Here is a 15,037-nt window from a genome sequence, read left to right on the forward strand (position 1 = left end):
CCAAATTCTCTCAATGTGACTTTTAATTGCGTTTCAGAAATAGGCGGTGGGTCTAAAGTTGATTCGACTCAGCAAGAAGAGGGAGAGAAGGGGGATGGTATGGACGATGATACCATGTTCAAGTCCTCGCACACAGAGGAAAAATCCCGGCCGCAGATCGCCCCTCGTTGGGCCACACGGGTCTTCGCTGCAGACTGCCTCTGTCGGATCATCGCACAGTGTGAGAGTGGGGACCCTGCCCATTTTGACTTGGGCAAAGCAAGAGACAAGAAGCTTAAGGATGCCAAAGGTAACTTGACACCATTGTCTCCAGGTTTGCCCAGCGATGGTAATAGCAGTGCAGGAGATTTGGCGTCAAGAGGGATCACTTGAGCTGCCAGCTGGTTGATGTCAGCTCTAGTCTGTACAGTTTGTGGAGAGTCGGTGGGTGTGCTGGTGAGGATTCCTCAGCATACTTAAAGGAGGTCCTTGTTTTAGCTGAGGTTTTATGCAGTTTGCAGATGTTTCGTTTATTGGTGTTATTCATCGGTTGTGTTGATGTTGGGTCCTCTCCTGCTTGTTCATGCTTGGGTAACATTGCCCCTGCTGGCTTTGTGATGTATTGCTGTCAGCGCAGGTGAAAGTGACAGGCTGTAGGTTTAACATACACTCCACATGACTGAAACCTCCTGATTTGTCTCAATACGGACATGGTTTTGCATCACAAAGACAAATAGAGAATGCATTTTTCATTGCAGGTGATTATTTGGTGTTGTACCTTTCGGACCTCATACGTATGGCTTTTATGGCTGCTACTGACCACAGCAACCAGCTACGCATGGTTGGCCTGCAAGCTCTGGAAGACATCATCAAGAAGTTTGCAGCAGTAGACGAACCAGAGTTCCCAGGCCATGTCATACTTGAGCAATATCAAGCGAATGTAAGTTGCTGATTAATCACTGTGAACTAAGTTGCTTATTATAAATACAAATTATGCATATAAAAAGTGTGGTTTACTATATCAATTAATATGTAACCATTAAACAATAAGATAAGAAATGCTCAACACACAGCCTAACCCAGAAATGGCACTTGTAATATGAGTTTCTGAAATATTTCTGTGCATTTTGTAGGTTGGTGCAGCCCTAAGACCAGCATTTTCAGCTGACACACCTTCCGACATAACCGCCAAAGCCTGTCAGGTAAGCTTGGTGTCGTTTGCAAATGTACACACTTCACACTACATGTATAGCTTGCAAGGGTACACACAAGTATTGATGCATTCACATATATACAGGCATGTACACACCTGCATAGCCGTATATGTTAATTCATTGTGGCCGCAGTGACATGTATGTCATGAGAACTTAATGTAGTATGTATTATAATTAAGAAGGGTGCAGCATGCCTGACACAGCGATGCACCATTGTCATCTGGGGCTTTGAAGGCATGGGGTTCCCTCAGCTAAAAAAAAATATTGTGCTCTGATTTCTTTTGTTAAGATTATGGATGCAATATGAGTGCAAGTGTTACTCCGTATAATTCCAGTGCATGATATGCCCAAGCTGCTGTTGTATTCTTTAGTACGAGAGGATTTGTTTTACAAAATGAGAACCCTTTTGCAAAAAATGTGTGTAAAAAATTACTCAGAAATCTTAGTTATAATATGCTGTTAGTAATATTGGTGTAATTAATGTAATAGAGCTGCTGTTTCCATTGGTTATATTCCAGTAATATTTCTGTGGAAAGGCGTCATGCAAAATTAATCTCAATGCCATAGAATCTGTCACAGCCTGCACGTGGAGAGGTGGGAAACCGCAGGCCGGCAGCGGGAAGGCAGCAGCTCGGATCGGCAACAACAATTGCCCACGCTCTGATCAATAAAAAAAAAACTTCCCCCTCCGTGTTTCCCTGCAGCTCCGCTCCTGCAGTTCCATGATAACCCGCCGACATCCATGGGTCGCGATTTGCGGTCCGCGAAGCGTTTTCCAACCGACCGCCGTGCGCTGCGGATTACGGGGGTTGCAATCCGCCAATAATCCTCAAATTACGGGGAATCACAGATTGGTGGAGTTGTGCTGTAGGTGATGCGTTAACGTGGAGGAAACGTTGCTGTATGCCCGTCGTTTTGTTTTTTTCTTAGGTGTGTAGTTCCTGGATCTGCAGTGGAGTGGTGAATGACTCGAATGGGCTGCAAAGGGTCCACTCGCTGCTGGTGTCCTCGCTGAGCAAGGTGTTGGCTGGCAAGGGTGGCGCATGCCAGCTGTACAGCGAGAGCTCTGGAACCATGGAGAGACTCGCTGTGCTGAAGGCCTGGGCAAAGGTATGCTCTGAACTGCTCTCATCTTAATACTTTAAACTGGGTGGCCGCAGTCATAACACTCATGCCTCGCAGTTGGAAGGTCCTGCATTCGATTCTCGCCTTGGGCGTGCCTTTGTGTGTGAAGTTTGTATGTTCTTCCCATGTCCTTGCATGGGTTTCATCTTGGTTCTCCGGATTCCTTCCATAGCTAGAATGTACACAATGTTAACTGGTTTTGGCCAAACATCCCAATGCTGAAACATGACCTGCAAATTACTCCGTTGGGATTAGGGATGGCAACTTTGCTCCCTGCTGCAAAAACATGGCATAACACTCCTGAAAAGTGTCTTGAGACTTTCCTGGGTAAGCACGCATAGTAGTAATAATAATAATCATCATCATCATATTTGCTTAATGTATAAATAGACACCTCCCTGATAACACAACCTTTAAACAAACTTCATATTTGTATATGTATGTTGAACTTTTTTCGCACCGTACGTAGCCAACCGTGCTAATTGGAGGTGCAGGACACTGGATAGGAGATATGGGAAAACTGCATAGTTGTGTGACAGGCAGCATTTGCAACAATATTGATGAGCCCTTTTGGTTTTCACATACTCTGACAGTATTGTGAGACTACATTCACATTTGCATTTTATTATAGGAATACTATGGGAAGTATATTTTGTGAGCATGTTAATGTAAAAAAAACTTCAACAAATATATTTTTACCAGGTAACGCCCACTGAGCTGTTATGCAGAAGTGGCCTAAGTACAATTGATAGCTCAACAAAGTAGCTTATCGTGTGGAGATTTCTAGCAGCCAAATACTCTTAAGTGTGTGTTTTTAAATGTGGAGGGAAAAATCTGAGGACCCGGAGAAATTTCCACGCCACCACAGGGAGAACATGCAAATCCCAAATATACAGGCATCAGAGTTGGGATCAAACCCACGACCTACTGTATACCAGGAGAGGTAGTTAACATCTCATGTTTGCATGTGGAATACGTTTTTTTTCCAATGTGTCGCTGCTATTTTTTTTTTATCTCAGGTTTATATTGTCGCAATGAAAACTCAGCAAGATGCCACAGCTAAAGTATCAAGAGATACGGAGGAGGAGGAGGAAGGGAGCAGAGAGGCCGAGCAACTTTCTGCAGATTCTCTGCTCAACTTGGTGCAACCAGAGATCCCAACCCTGAGCCGCCTGTGGCAAGCAGCCCTGCAGGACCACGCACTGCTCACTCTACCGCTGGAGTTCTCCAGCCAACTTCCTGCGGAGGGTAATAGGAGCAGAAAAACATTTTAATAGATATGATTTATTGATGTTATTTCCCATCAAGTGTTTTCATTAAAGTTTTAAGTTGTGCTATTGGAATATTAACAATTGTGTAATGCGGGCGTAAACGACCTCCCGGAAGTGACGTCATGGGGGGAGGAGTTACGTCACGTGGGGGAGAGGGTAGAGGTCTATAAGGGGGGTAACCGGAAGCAGTCGGGAGTGATCGGAGACTGGGAAAGTGTGAGGCCACGCAGGGCGAAGGGTGAGAGAGAGAGTGGCGAAATCGCCACACACCCGGGCCACGAGGATCGGCACCGTCGGCCAACGGTGACCGACCCCCGGGCAGCAGGAGCAGCGAGGAGGCTGCAGAGAGCAGCGGGTCTGCAAGGGAGGAGTTGGGCAGCAGGGGTCTGCACGACGAGACAGCAGCGGGTCTGCTAGGAGGGAGTTGGGCTACGTGAGCGACAGCAGCCTGGGGCTGCAGAGCAGAGAGTATATAGGGGAGTGCCGTGAGGGAAAAGAGATCGAACCCAAATAAAGGACACAGGACAGAGAGAAGCGTCCGAGTCTTTTATTACAATTGTAAAAAAATCTTGATTTGAAGCTTTCGTGACTGCAGGAATTCATCCTATATAGACTCTTGTTGCAGCAGCTCTTTCTCCTATGTCAGCAGTTCTCCTGCTGTATCTGTTCCACCTGATGATGGTCGCTTGTGTTGCGATCGAAACATCGTGATTTATTTTATTTTATACCTACGTGACTTTACCGAAAGAACCAAAGAGTATACAGTAAAACCTTGGATTGCGAGTAACTTGGCCTGCGAGTGTTTTGCAAGACGAGCAATTTTTTTAAAATAAATTTCAACTTGATAAACGAGCGAGGTCTTGCAATACGAGTAGTACGTACAGTATACGCTTTGTCTGCCGAGCGTCACGTGATCACAACTGAGCCAATGGTTCTTCTCTCTCTCTCGCTGCGGGATTGTGGGTAATTGTCTCCCATGCTTGGTCTCAGGCGACGTGCCTCACTCATATAGTCAACATCCGTGCGAGCGTATACTGTTTACTACAGTGTTGTGACCACGTGTGTGTGCGTAAAGCATTTTTTTAATTTTGTGTCCAAGTGTAGTGACTGTTCTTTAGTAACTGTACTGCAACAATGCTTTTTGCCTCCTCAAAAGGAGGCAAAAGCAAGTGTCATTGGATAGGTTCCTTGTTAAAGTCGCACAAAAAGAAAAATATTCCAGTGAGCCAACAGATGGCAGGGATTCCGTTAGTGACAGTGAAAGTCGTCCTACACAATAATCCTCCTCTCCTCTCTTGTCTCCCTCACACCAGCCGCAATTAAATGTAATTAATAAATTTGATTACTTTATATTAAATTTAATTAATAAAAATATACAAAGGTTTTTTTGTATTACTAATTTTTATATTAATATTTTTGGGTTGTGGAACTAATCATCTGAGTTTCCATTATTTCTTATGGGGAAATTCGCTTTGATATACGAGTGCTTAGGATTACAAGCACGTTTCCGGAACAAATTATGCTCGCAATCCAAGGTTTTACTGTAATTGTAAAAAACATTACTGGATTCATTCATTCGTTGATACAAATTCTTTGGGTCTTTCAGTAAAGTCACATAGATAGGTGCAAATAAAAAAAATTATGACGACCGCTTGTGTTGCGATCGAAACGTCGTAGTTTTAATTTTATTTATATCAACACATTTGATTTTTTATTAATTAATTTTACTTTTTATTAATTTATTAATTTGAACCATCATCAGGCCTGATGACGACCGCTTGTGTTGCGATCGAAACGTCGTAGTTTTTTGTTTATTCAATTTTTATGCATTTGAACCTATCTACTGACTTTACCGAAAGACCCAAACAATATGAATTCCTGCAGCCACGAAAGCTGATACAAATTGTAACACACTCAAATTTAACTTAAAAAGGACGTTCAAAGGCATGTCCTGTTAATGTTTAGATTTCCTCAATTACATTGGGAAACACGGTCTGGCTAAAGTAAAAACGCAACGCATGCAAGCTTGTGCCATATGTATAACAGGTATACAAAAAAACTATTGTTGCGTACATGTTGTGCCATGCGTATTTTTTTTTTATCAGGTGGCGCATTCTATACCCCGGAGACTATAGATGCGGCTCGAATGCACTACCGGGCAGCATGGGCGACGATCCTGCGCGCAGTGTGTCTGTGGCTTCACAGCAGTGGCTTTGCAGTCGGCGAGCTGGAAGATTTTCCAGTTGCACTGCCTGGCACAGAACTGTCATCAGGCCCTGAGGTTCCAGTTTGCTCCCCTGAAGACCTCAACACAGATCGCTTTCACCTCATCATCGGTAATGTTATCTCTTCCCGTAAAGGAGATAGGAATTTTCACGTTTGTTAACTGTGAATTTGCGTTTAATTTATTTGTCGCACGGATGTCCCCGCTGTATAGCCAGTTTCCGAGTTACTTTACAAGGGAGATCCGTGGTGCGTGAGCATAGCAGCAACACAAATAAGAGACAGATATCAATATTGTACGGTTCGTAAGAAGGTCTACATACATACATGGTCATATTGTACAACAAACAAACAAGGTATGTAATGGTCGTAAGCATAATGCACAAGAATTGAAAAAAAGCTGCAAACACTATGAGAGCAAGAGGTGCCAGAAAAAGTGAGGTGCATATGTAAGCTCACTCTGTTTGTGGCTTAATAGGGACATAAAGCAGGGGAGTGAAGGAAGGAAACCAGGCTGTCGGAGTAGCAAGGATGAGTCCAGGAATGTGGAACAGCAACTTGGAAAAATGCTATCTCGATTTTCGTCTTTTGTTCATCTCTCTTTTTATACTCCTCTCTATGCCTCTTTTTTGCGTGTCTCAGCGAGTCGATGTACCTTTTAACTAATGGTCATGTAATCTGGAAAAACAAACGTAACCTCTCTGGCAGGTGGCAAACACGGGTGTGTTGTGAGCAGTGTCCTTAAGACGCTGAGGGCTAATGGAGCACATTAGCCTGATGGCATGCTCACATCCACCACACTTATCAATGGGGGTCTCTGGATGGGTGTGAGGGGCTGGAAACCCCTCCACCATTAATTTATTTGCCAAACAAAATTTAAAAAATAGCTAAATTAAGCTTCTGCGCCAGAGGGCCTGGGGGAGACTGGTGCCTAGTGCTTTACTCTATAACCGCACCGCTCGCTTTGATGCTGCTGTGGAAGAACACACACGTATAGTAAAAGTCATTTTTTTGTACACTGCATAATATTTACTGTACATATGCCATTCACCTTATCTTTATTTTCATGGTTACTTTTACGTGTACGATACTGTACACCACTTACATTTCTGTCATGCTATACATTTACCGTACAAGTTATGTTTAACACTAGAGAAAATATTAAATATATTTTATGTTAAAATACTTCCTGTTTAATTTTTGGATTAATGAACCAAACCATATATGAACGTATTGGCAGTGCACAGTATAAAAAAAACTAAATTTTCGTAAAAGAATGTATTTTACCTGCAACCCCGGTCATTTAAAATCTTGGTGGGTGCGTCAACATAAGGTCTCGTGATGTTGAGGCAGTCAGAAGACGAATGGCAGTTACATTTTTTTTATTAAGAGATTTTTTATGAGGGACCAGGGTGTTATGCAACACTGGTGTACTGCCAATACGTCCATTTTTCCCATGTGCCTTTGAGTTTGCGAATCGTGGACGTAACCAGACCCGCGATGTGCAAAATTTGTGTTTATTGTACGAAAGACTGTATAACCCTATCCATTGTAATACATTTCTTACAATCATTCCTGATCATAAAATTGTTTCAGTTTAATTTTATTGCTGCTTTTTTCAGGTATAAGCATAGAATTTCTGTGTTCACCAAGAGTGGAAGAACCAATTGAATGTGTCACAGAATGTTTGGAAGCTCTCAAAACTTTGCTGGACTCACCTTGGCCACGAACTAAAATTGGCAATGATCAGGTAATTGCGGTGTTAAAAGTGTGTCTGCACAATAAAGTCATTACATCAAATACAACTTTTTCACTGGGAATACTGCCTCTTCATAGATAATTTGGCCTCCGAGTGAAAGGGTATGAAATATACTGTAATTTATCAGTGAGGGTGGTTTTATATAATTTAGTTCAGAACTTATAAATGTTGTAGCACCCCGTAATATCTTCTCATACAACTATGCCATCGGATCGTTTTCTTACACATGGCTGACTTTGTAACCAAGTGGTTCGGGATAATACTGTGTCCAAGGAATGAGTTTGGCACCGCTGAGATCCTGGACTAAATTCCAGATAGCCCCCACCCCCCTTATTGAACCAAATTGTTTGGTGATGCTGCTGCTGCATTGACAATAATGCACAAGCACAATTTTTAAAAAAACGCAACGTGGTGCTATTGACGAATGTGCTGAGTTCTTCATTTAACCAAGTTGTGTGTAATGATTTTCCGTAGACAAGGGATGGCTTCAGTGTTGGGGCATTGGATAGATAAGGGCTGATGATGATGATGAGAGGCATATACATGCAGGCAAACGTTTGAAACAGGTCTGCTGGCTATTGCCACCATAATTAAATTGTTACAGTCTGCTCATTGTTGACCCAGTCCATTCTGCACTCTCAAAAATCATTAGACGTGAATGAGGCTGATATTAACCTACACTGGAAACCTGCATCATCACAACTTGCCCTTCATGGTCCAGTCAAAGCTTACAAAATCAATGTATTGCTTCCATAATAGTTTGGTAATCTCTTATTAATGTAGGTCTCCTATAAAAAAAAATTAGTTTTGCAAAACATCATTGCAGTGCCTAAATAAGTAATCCATTTATCTGATCTATAAAGTTAACTGTCAGATACAAGGCATCTGATCTGTATAGACGCAGCGCAGGGCCAAGGTGATATGTAGTGGTGGTGGTGGTGATGAGGCCATTAATCCCCTGCCACCTCAACCTTCGTGTTGTGCCCACCGTGTTGGGTTTTTGTTTTTATTCAGATGCTGGCTGTGGAGCTGCTGAATGTGCTGCACAGACTACTGCTCACACGCGACGTGCCGGTGGTGCAGTTGGCTGTAGTTGACGTTGTCACGCAAACAATCCGCGCCACCCTTGAGCATATCAAGGAAAAACGAAGAAGTGCTGAAGGTGAGCTGTGTGTATGTTTGTTTTTATTTTAAAGAACTCATTGAAGTAAATGTGGATTATGTTAATTTACATTGTCCTGTGTTTTTAAAGAAATAATCTGGCGGGAATTTTTTTTTCAGTTTAAATAGCATCAGTAACTGCATTCTTATATTGGCAATAATGTATGTTGTTTGCCATTTGTTGCCTTTCACTTAATGGTGATGGTTTGATGATGATGATAATAATAATGAGTCACATTGCAAATGGAGTTGTTTCCTGGTAAACGCAGACAGAGTCCGTGATTAGCATGCCCCATATAAATGTGGATAAGAGCAATCCCATTGTGTCTGAGTGGAACTAAACATAAACCAGTAGTAGTAGTTGTACGAAGTGATATTAAGACAGAACATTTGGATAGCCGATGGCGTTCAGGAATAGATTTGAGGTTGGTGCAACAGTAAAGTATATATTTGTTCTTAACGTTGTCGGGTGGGTGTTGTTGTTTTACAGTCGATGATGGAGCCGCAGAGAAGGAGACCCTCCCAGAGTTTGGAGAGGGAGAGGAGACCGGGGAGCTTGTCCCCGGGAAGTCGTTGGTTTTTGCCGCACTAGAGTTGTGCTTGTGCATTCTGGTGCGGCAGCTCCCGAGGCTAAACCCGAAGCTCCTGCTTGCAACTAACGAGGCTGTCATCAAGCCCCAACTCTTGTCTCAACATGGAGCAAAGCTTGTGTCTGCAGCATTGCACATCTTAGCAGAGCTTCCATTATTGTGTTCCCCAGCAGGTACAATTATATTACATCATATTTTATAACTATGAAAAGATTTAACTGAATGCTTGAATTATAAATTGGACAATGCTACCATAATCCATCACCATATTGGTTATGATGCATCGTATGCATGCAGTGTGACATTGATGTCCCGTAACGTTATTGATAATCAAGCGGCGAACCCTTCCCACTCGCGGGTTTCACTTTTGCGTGAAATTTATTGAGGTCCAGTTTGCCAATTGCGCCCCCTCTCCACCACTCCCTGAGGAGATGGCTCGACCATTTGCAATTGATCGCGAGATTCCTGTACGCATCGTAACTGCACTGCTCGCGACGATGCTGCTACCTCGGAAGAACATACGCGGCGCTGTCTTATCCTGCATCTTGTCTGCCAAGCGGCCTATCGTGGGACCCAGGCCACCACGCGGTGTTCCCAGCCTCCAGTGAGGAGGCAATGATGTTCCGCCACACGATTTTCTTTCTGTAGTGTACATTACTGTACACGGATACATGTACAGTAATGTTTTCATTCGATTCATTTACCGTACAAGTTATATTTAATGCTAGATATTATTAATATTTTATGTTCAAAATACTTTCTGTTTAATGTTTGGATCAACGTAGGGAAAACATTTAAAACAAAAGGAGGGTGGTGGGTGGGTGTTTTATTACGAATCGTGAACCAAACCCTAATTTTACCATCTGCCTTTGAGTTTGTGGATTGTGGATTTGCCGATTGTAGCTATTTTCAAGAATGTAACCAGACACATAATGGGAAAAGGTTTGCTGCATGTAATGTGTGGTGAATCGTACATTTTACAAAATGATATCATGCAGGTTATATATATGACGTGCATAATGTATAATTGTGGCACCCCCCACACATTCTTGAGTTGGGTAGTTAGTTTAAGATTCAAGTGCATTTTTGTTGTTTGGTAATGTTAATGGTTGTGATGTGTTCCCGGCGCTGGCCACTTAAGGAATTACCCGGTCTCCGAGTAGTTGCGAAGTGTAACTGCATAACACAGGTGTGACTGGCTCGTTTGTGTTACAGGAAGTGTGTCGGTGTTGCCCACGCTGCTGTTCCTGATCACCGGAGTTCTCCAGGAGACCGCGTACAGCACAGCAGATGGACAGATTTCCCTTCCAGTCGGTGCAACTCTGCAGGCACTGCGAGCGCTCATCACGTCTCCACTTTCTCAGATGGAGAAGACCAACCTTCAGTGGACCAAACTTTTGCGTAGTGCTCTGGCAACAGTCCTCGATTTTTCGAAACCAGGTCTGTCGGCAATTTACGTGATACGCTTTCATTTTAACATGTCCATTCAATTACACACTTTGATATACCTTGAAAACACTGCTGTAGCCATCAACTACGTCAGAACATAAACAAGCTGATGTGCACATCTCCTTCATGAATGGAAAATTAAAGACACAAACCACAGTGCTAATGTGGACATGTAATCCAATGTATGGACCGCACAGTAAACCACTACTTTGCGTTCATTTAATGGAAGAGGAATAGCAAAACTGCACGAACTGAAGTTGCGTGCAGCACTGCTATTTTTGCTGGGTCAATAAGCACTAAAAGCACATGATATCACTGTTCACAATTGTGGTTTAAATTTGGTGTTGGAGTATTTTAGGAAATAATTTGCGGTCAAAATTCAAAGCAATATTTTTTACTTGGTCACCTCCAAAAACCATTGTTTTTTTTGGATAATAATACAAATGTTATATTTTACTTGGAACGTTATGACCATGAATGTGGGGTCAAATTTCAAAATGTAATTATTTTTATGAGGTGATCACGACCCTAACAAGTAAAAAAGATCTCACGTGAAAATTGTTTTTCTTTTTTACAAGCTTGTATATGGTGTCAAAAGTAAGAAAACATTTAAAATCATTATTTGAATAAGGCCACCTCAAAAATGCTTCTGAAAAATGTTTTTTGGCTATAGATTGAGACATGTTTTTGTTGTCAATCACTCGGTGTCATTCACTCAGTCACATGTTTGTATTCCAGCCCTTTGAAGGCAGGATTGGTAGATGAGACATGTAATTTTGTGTGGAATACACTAAGAAATTAACTAAATATCCCAATTGAATACTAAATTTGCTTTTCCTGAGATATTAAACGGTTTGTTTCCTGTTCTTTTTAATAGTGCAGGCGGTCTCCGATTTACGACGGTCCGATTTACATGAATCCACATTTACGACGTTTACATAATACCACCATGGATAACGATTTACTTTGCAGAAACTTTATTTCCGACATCTTCCGACATTTCAACAGTCAGTCTGGTGTCCGTTATGTGGCGTGGAGCTTTTGTTATTCTCAGGTGTGTTTGTGGATGTGTACTATTAAAGCCGGTTAACTATGGCTGATGAAAGGAAAAAAAACATCGCAAAGCGAAGCTTCCACTGTGTCTACCGTCTATGGAAAAATGGGGTTTGATTTCGGATGACGGGGTTTTCAGGAACGCATTGCAATGACCGTAAAAGCGGAGGACCGCCTGCAGTGTTTATTCTCCACTCACACGCTCCGTCGCCTTGGCTTCCAGATGTAACCAAATTTGTTTATTGCTCTGCAATTCTGTTTTGATATTCGACCGCAACTTATCGCTGCGCAGGTGCAAATGTGGATGAGGTGAGCGTGCTCGCGGCCCTCGCCGTCTTCCTGCTGTCGGCAAGCCCCGACGTCCTTGCTGTGCGCAGCCTACAGCTACCGTGCATCGAACGATTCGTAGCAGCTGTCAAATCTAAGGACCCCAAGGTAAATGACCCGGGCCACTCTTGCAAAGGAGACGATGCTTGCCTCTCCAGTTCTCCCCTGCTTAAAGTAAAAAATGAACACTCTTAGCTACGTTGGTCACATTTTTCGTGATTTTTAGGTTTTATTGGAAGTCTCATTAAATTTTGTTGAGATAATTTCTATAAAATGCACCATTCCAAGATAATCCAAATTACATTCAAACGTTACATATGGCAATTATACAAATTGAAGATTATAGTGATTATACACGTTCAAACACATGCTATCAAATTGTATTTCATTAAAAATTATAAAACAGCAATATAAAAAGAGCAAACCATTTTTTATTTTGCATATCTATCGAATGTGTGGCCCATTTTTTAACAGATTTGAATATGAATGCATTTATGAACATGCCCACAATATTCTTGCGTCTCATTATTATTACCATGCCACTTATAATGAATGCATGTTGCGCCAAATCACAGAGAGACATTTCTGGCATAGTCACAAAATAAAAAGTGACAGTTTTCTTTGCACACACAGAATCAGTCATTACCTAAACGTGTCTGCTATGTTTACTAAATGACATTGGGACTGTACTAGCACTTGTCATGAATATCAACGTTTTTATATATTTAGTTTTACATTAATTGTTTTCTGGTATAATTGGTTAATTATTAATCTTGAAAATACTATTCATACAGTGCAACAACAAAATCTTTCCTTGATTAAAATTGAAAGTATTATTAACGAAGTCCTACTAATAATAATTTTCTCTTTTAATCAGGTGCAATTTAAGTGCTGCCAAATACTAGTGTCAGTGTTTCAGCACCAGAATCGGGCACTAGCAGTGCCGTACATCCACGCAATTGCACCGCTGCTGGTTGAACAACTCCAAAAGGTGGAACACAACAAGCCAGAGACTACAGCCGAGTTTCAGGCTGTTCAGGAAGGCGTGCGTGTCCTCGCTACGTTGGTGGCGGTCGCCGAGGACCAGAAACGTACGTTCAACTTTTTTTGCCTTCGTATTCAACAAAAATTGTCTTGGAGGTATTGTTGTTGTCAGTCTGTCTCTGCAAGTGAGTACATTTCATCACACATGGTCCAGGAGAGGCTCATTGTAACGGTATGAATCCAGAGGTCTTTGGGAGTCAACTTGACCTTTGTATGACCTTATATAAAAACCTATGATTGCCAGCTCATCACAATATGCAGTGTGTGCTGCTTGTTGGATAAAATACACGATTGAAATTTGCGCATTGATGCGTATGCAGTACTTCAAGGGCAACCTGTCCTACACTTGGACACTTCATCTTTTAAACGTAACAATATTGGACAAGCTCCGATTATTCATTTTTATTTATTTACAGATCAATGGGAGCAGCTGATGGTGACATTTGAGCATTCGCAGAAAAATCATGCACACTTTGACTACATCCCTCATCTGATAACTCCGATTCATGTTTCTTGTTTACGCTGTATTAACGTATATAATGTTGCTGGTGTACCATTTCTGACAGTTGTTTCTGTCTATCACCGCAGGAGTTCAGCTGCTGGCCCTTCTGGTGCCCATCCTGATCCGTTATCTTGTGGATGAGAACGCCCTTTCCGTGACTCCACTGGTCTCCTGCCAGCTTCACGAATTTGCTCTGCAGAACCTCATGCATATTGGTCCACTGTATCCAAGTGCATTCAAGCTTGTGATGGGCGCTTCAGCCGAGTTGAAGGCAAGGTTGGAGGCCGCTATTAAAGCGAACCAGGCCAGTGTGAAGTCAAAGATGTCAGTGAGGGAGTCGAGAGTTACGACCCCATCAGCTCCTTCCATCACACTCAAAACCTCTTTTGGCAATTTTTAATTCTGCCCACATCCGATAATTATAAGCACATGCTGTAAGTTAGCAATAGATCCAACACAACATGTTTTTTACATGATATCAACTGTCGATTAAAATGCAAGTAAATACTATAGACTAACAAATATTTGTGTGGTATGTCACCAAAATAAAAGCCAATAATTTTAAATTTGCATTCTTTTGTGTTATTCAGAAATGAGTGCTTCAGATATGAATAAGAAACGTGTTAAATTTTTTACGCATTCATAAGATGTAATATGGGCGTTCCTCGCAGTAACGCGTTCTATGAAACATCTTTTCCCATAGACACAGGATAAGGAGGGGTTGCGTTACCGAAGAAAATATATCGTTTAAAATCATTATTTTAGCCCTGGATTTACAAACACGTATAAATGTTATACTTCATAATAATGTTATTAACATTACAAAAATATTTAATGGGTTTAATAACGAATAATAATTAAGATTTTTAAAAATATTACTACTTCAAAAGGATTAACTTCAGGACTTAGTGAATGATTCCATGGGCTATGTCCAGGGCGTGGCACGTGGTGACGCGGCGACGGCGTCAGAATTTTTATTTTCTGTATCATTGAAATTATAATAGGTTTTCTCCCTTTTTTTCTGGCAACAAAACAGGTGTTAACATGTTAAAACACCAAATTGAAACCTTTTACAAGGAATCATGTCTGCAATAACCACAATGCTTGTGGTCAGAATGCAGACAAAAAACATACTCTGATAATATATGCATTCTTTGGTTCTTTCGGTAAAGTCACGTAGATAGAAAATAAATAGATCACGACGTTTCGATCGCAACACAAGCGACCATCTCCGACCAGCACCACCTAGCCAGTGAGCTGGAGCACGTACACCAAGCCCTCAGGATGAATGGATATTCTGACCGTACAATCCGCAAAGCTGTCTCCCCAGCCATGGGGAG

The 15,037-nt window shown here is 41.8% G+C and overlaps 1 protein-coding gene across 2 annotated transcripts in view; it reads left to right on the forward strand.

Annotated features, from left to right (window-relative positions):
• Positions 1 to 14,263, forward strand: part of HEATR5B (HEAT repeat containing 5B) — a 47,328-nt gene extending 33,065 nt beyond the window's left edge. For both annotated transcript variants that reach the window (XM_078870617.1, XM_078870618.1), the window contains exons 24-36: positions 38 to 289; positions 738 to 919; positions 1,113 to 1,181; positions 2,124 to 2,303; positions 3,338 to 3,566; positions 5,695 to 5,925; positions 7,435 to 7,562; positions 8,586 to 8,733; positions 9,223 to 9,495; positions 10,538 to 10,762; positions 12,117 to 12,259; positions 13,029 to 13,242; positions 13,784 to 14,263. In XM_078870617.1, the coding sequence (XP_078726743.1) occupies positions 38 to 289; positions 738 to 919; positions 1,113 to 1,181; positions 2,124 to 2,303; positions 3,338 to 3,566; positions 5,695 to 5,925; positions 7,435 to 7,562; positions 8,586 to 8,733; positions 9,223 to 9,495; positions 10,538 to 10,762; positions 12,117 to 12,259; positions 13,029 to 13,242; positions 13,784 to 14,097 (2,588 nt within the window). In that variant the 3' untranslated portion in view covers positions 14,098 to 14,263. The remainder of the gene's footprint in view (positions 1 to 37; positions 290 to 737; positions 920 to 1,112; positions 1,182 to 2,123; positions 2,304 to 3,337; positions 3,567 to 5,694; positions 5,926 to 7,434; positions 7,563 to 8,585; positions 8,734 to 9,222; positions 9,496 to 10,537; positions 10,763 to 12,116; positions 12,260 to 13,028; positions 13,243 to 13,783) is intronic.
• Positions 14,264 to 15,037: the final 774 nt, after the last annotated feature.

The sequence above is a fragment of the Lampetra fluviatilis genome, chromosome 30 (assembly GCF_964198595.1).
Source record: "Lampetra fluviatilis chromosome 30, kcLamFluv1.1, whole genome shotgun sequence".
In the NCBI taxonomy this organism is placed as follows: domain Eukaryota; kingdom Metazoa; phylum Chordata; class Hyperoartia; order Petromyzontiformes; family Petromyzontidae; genus Lampetra; species Lampetra fluviatilis.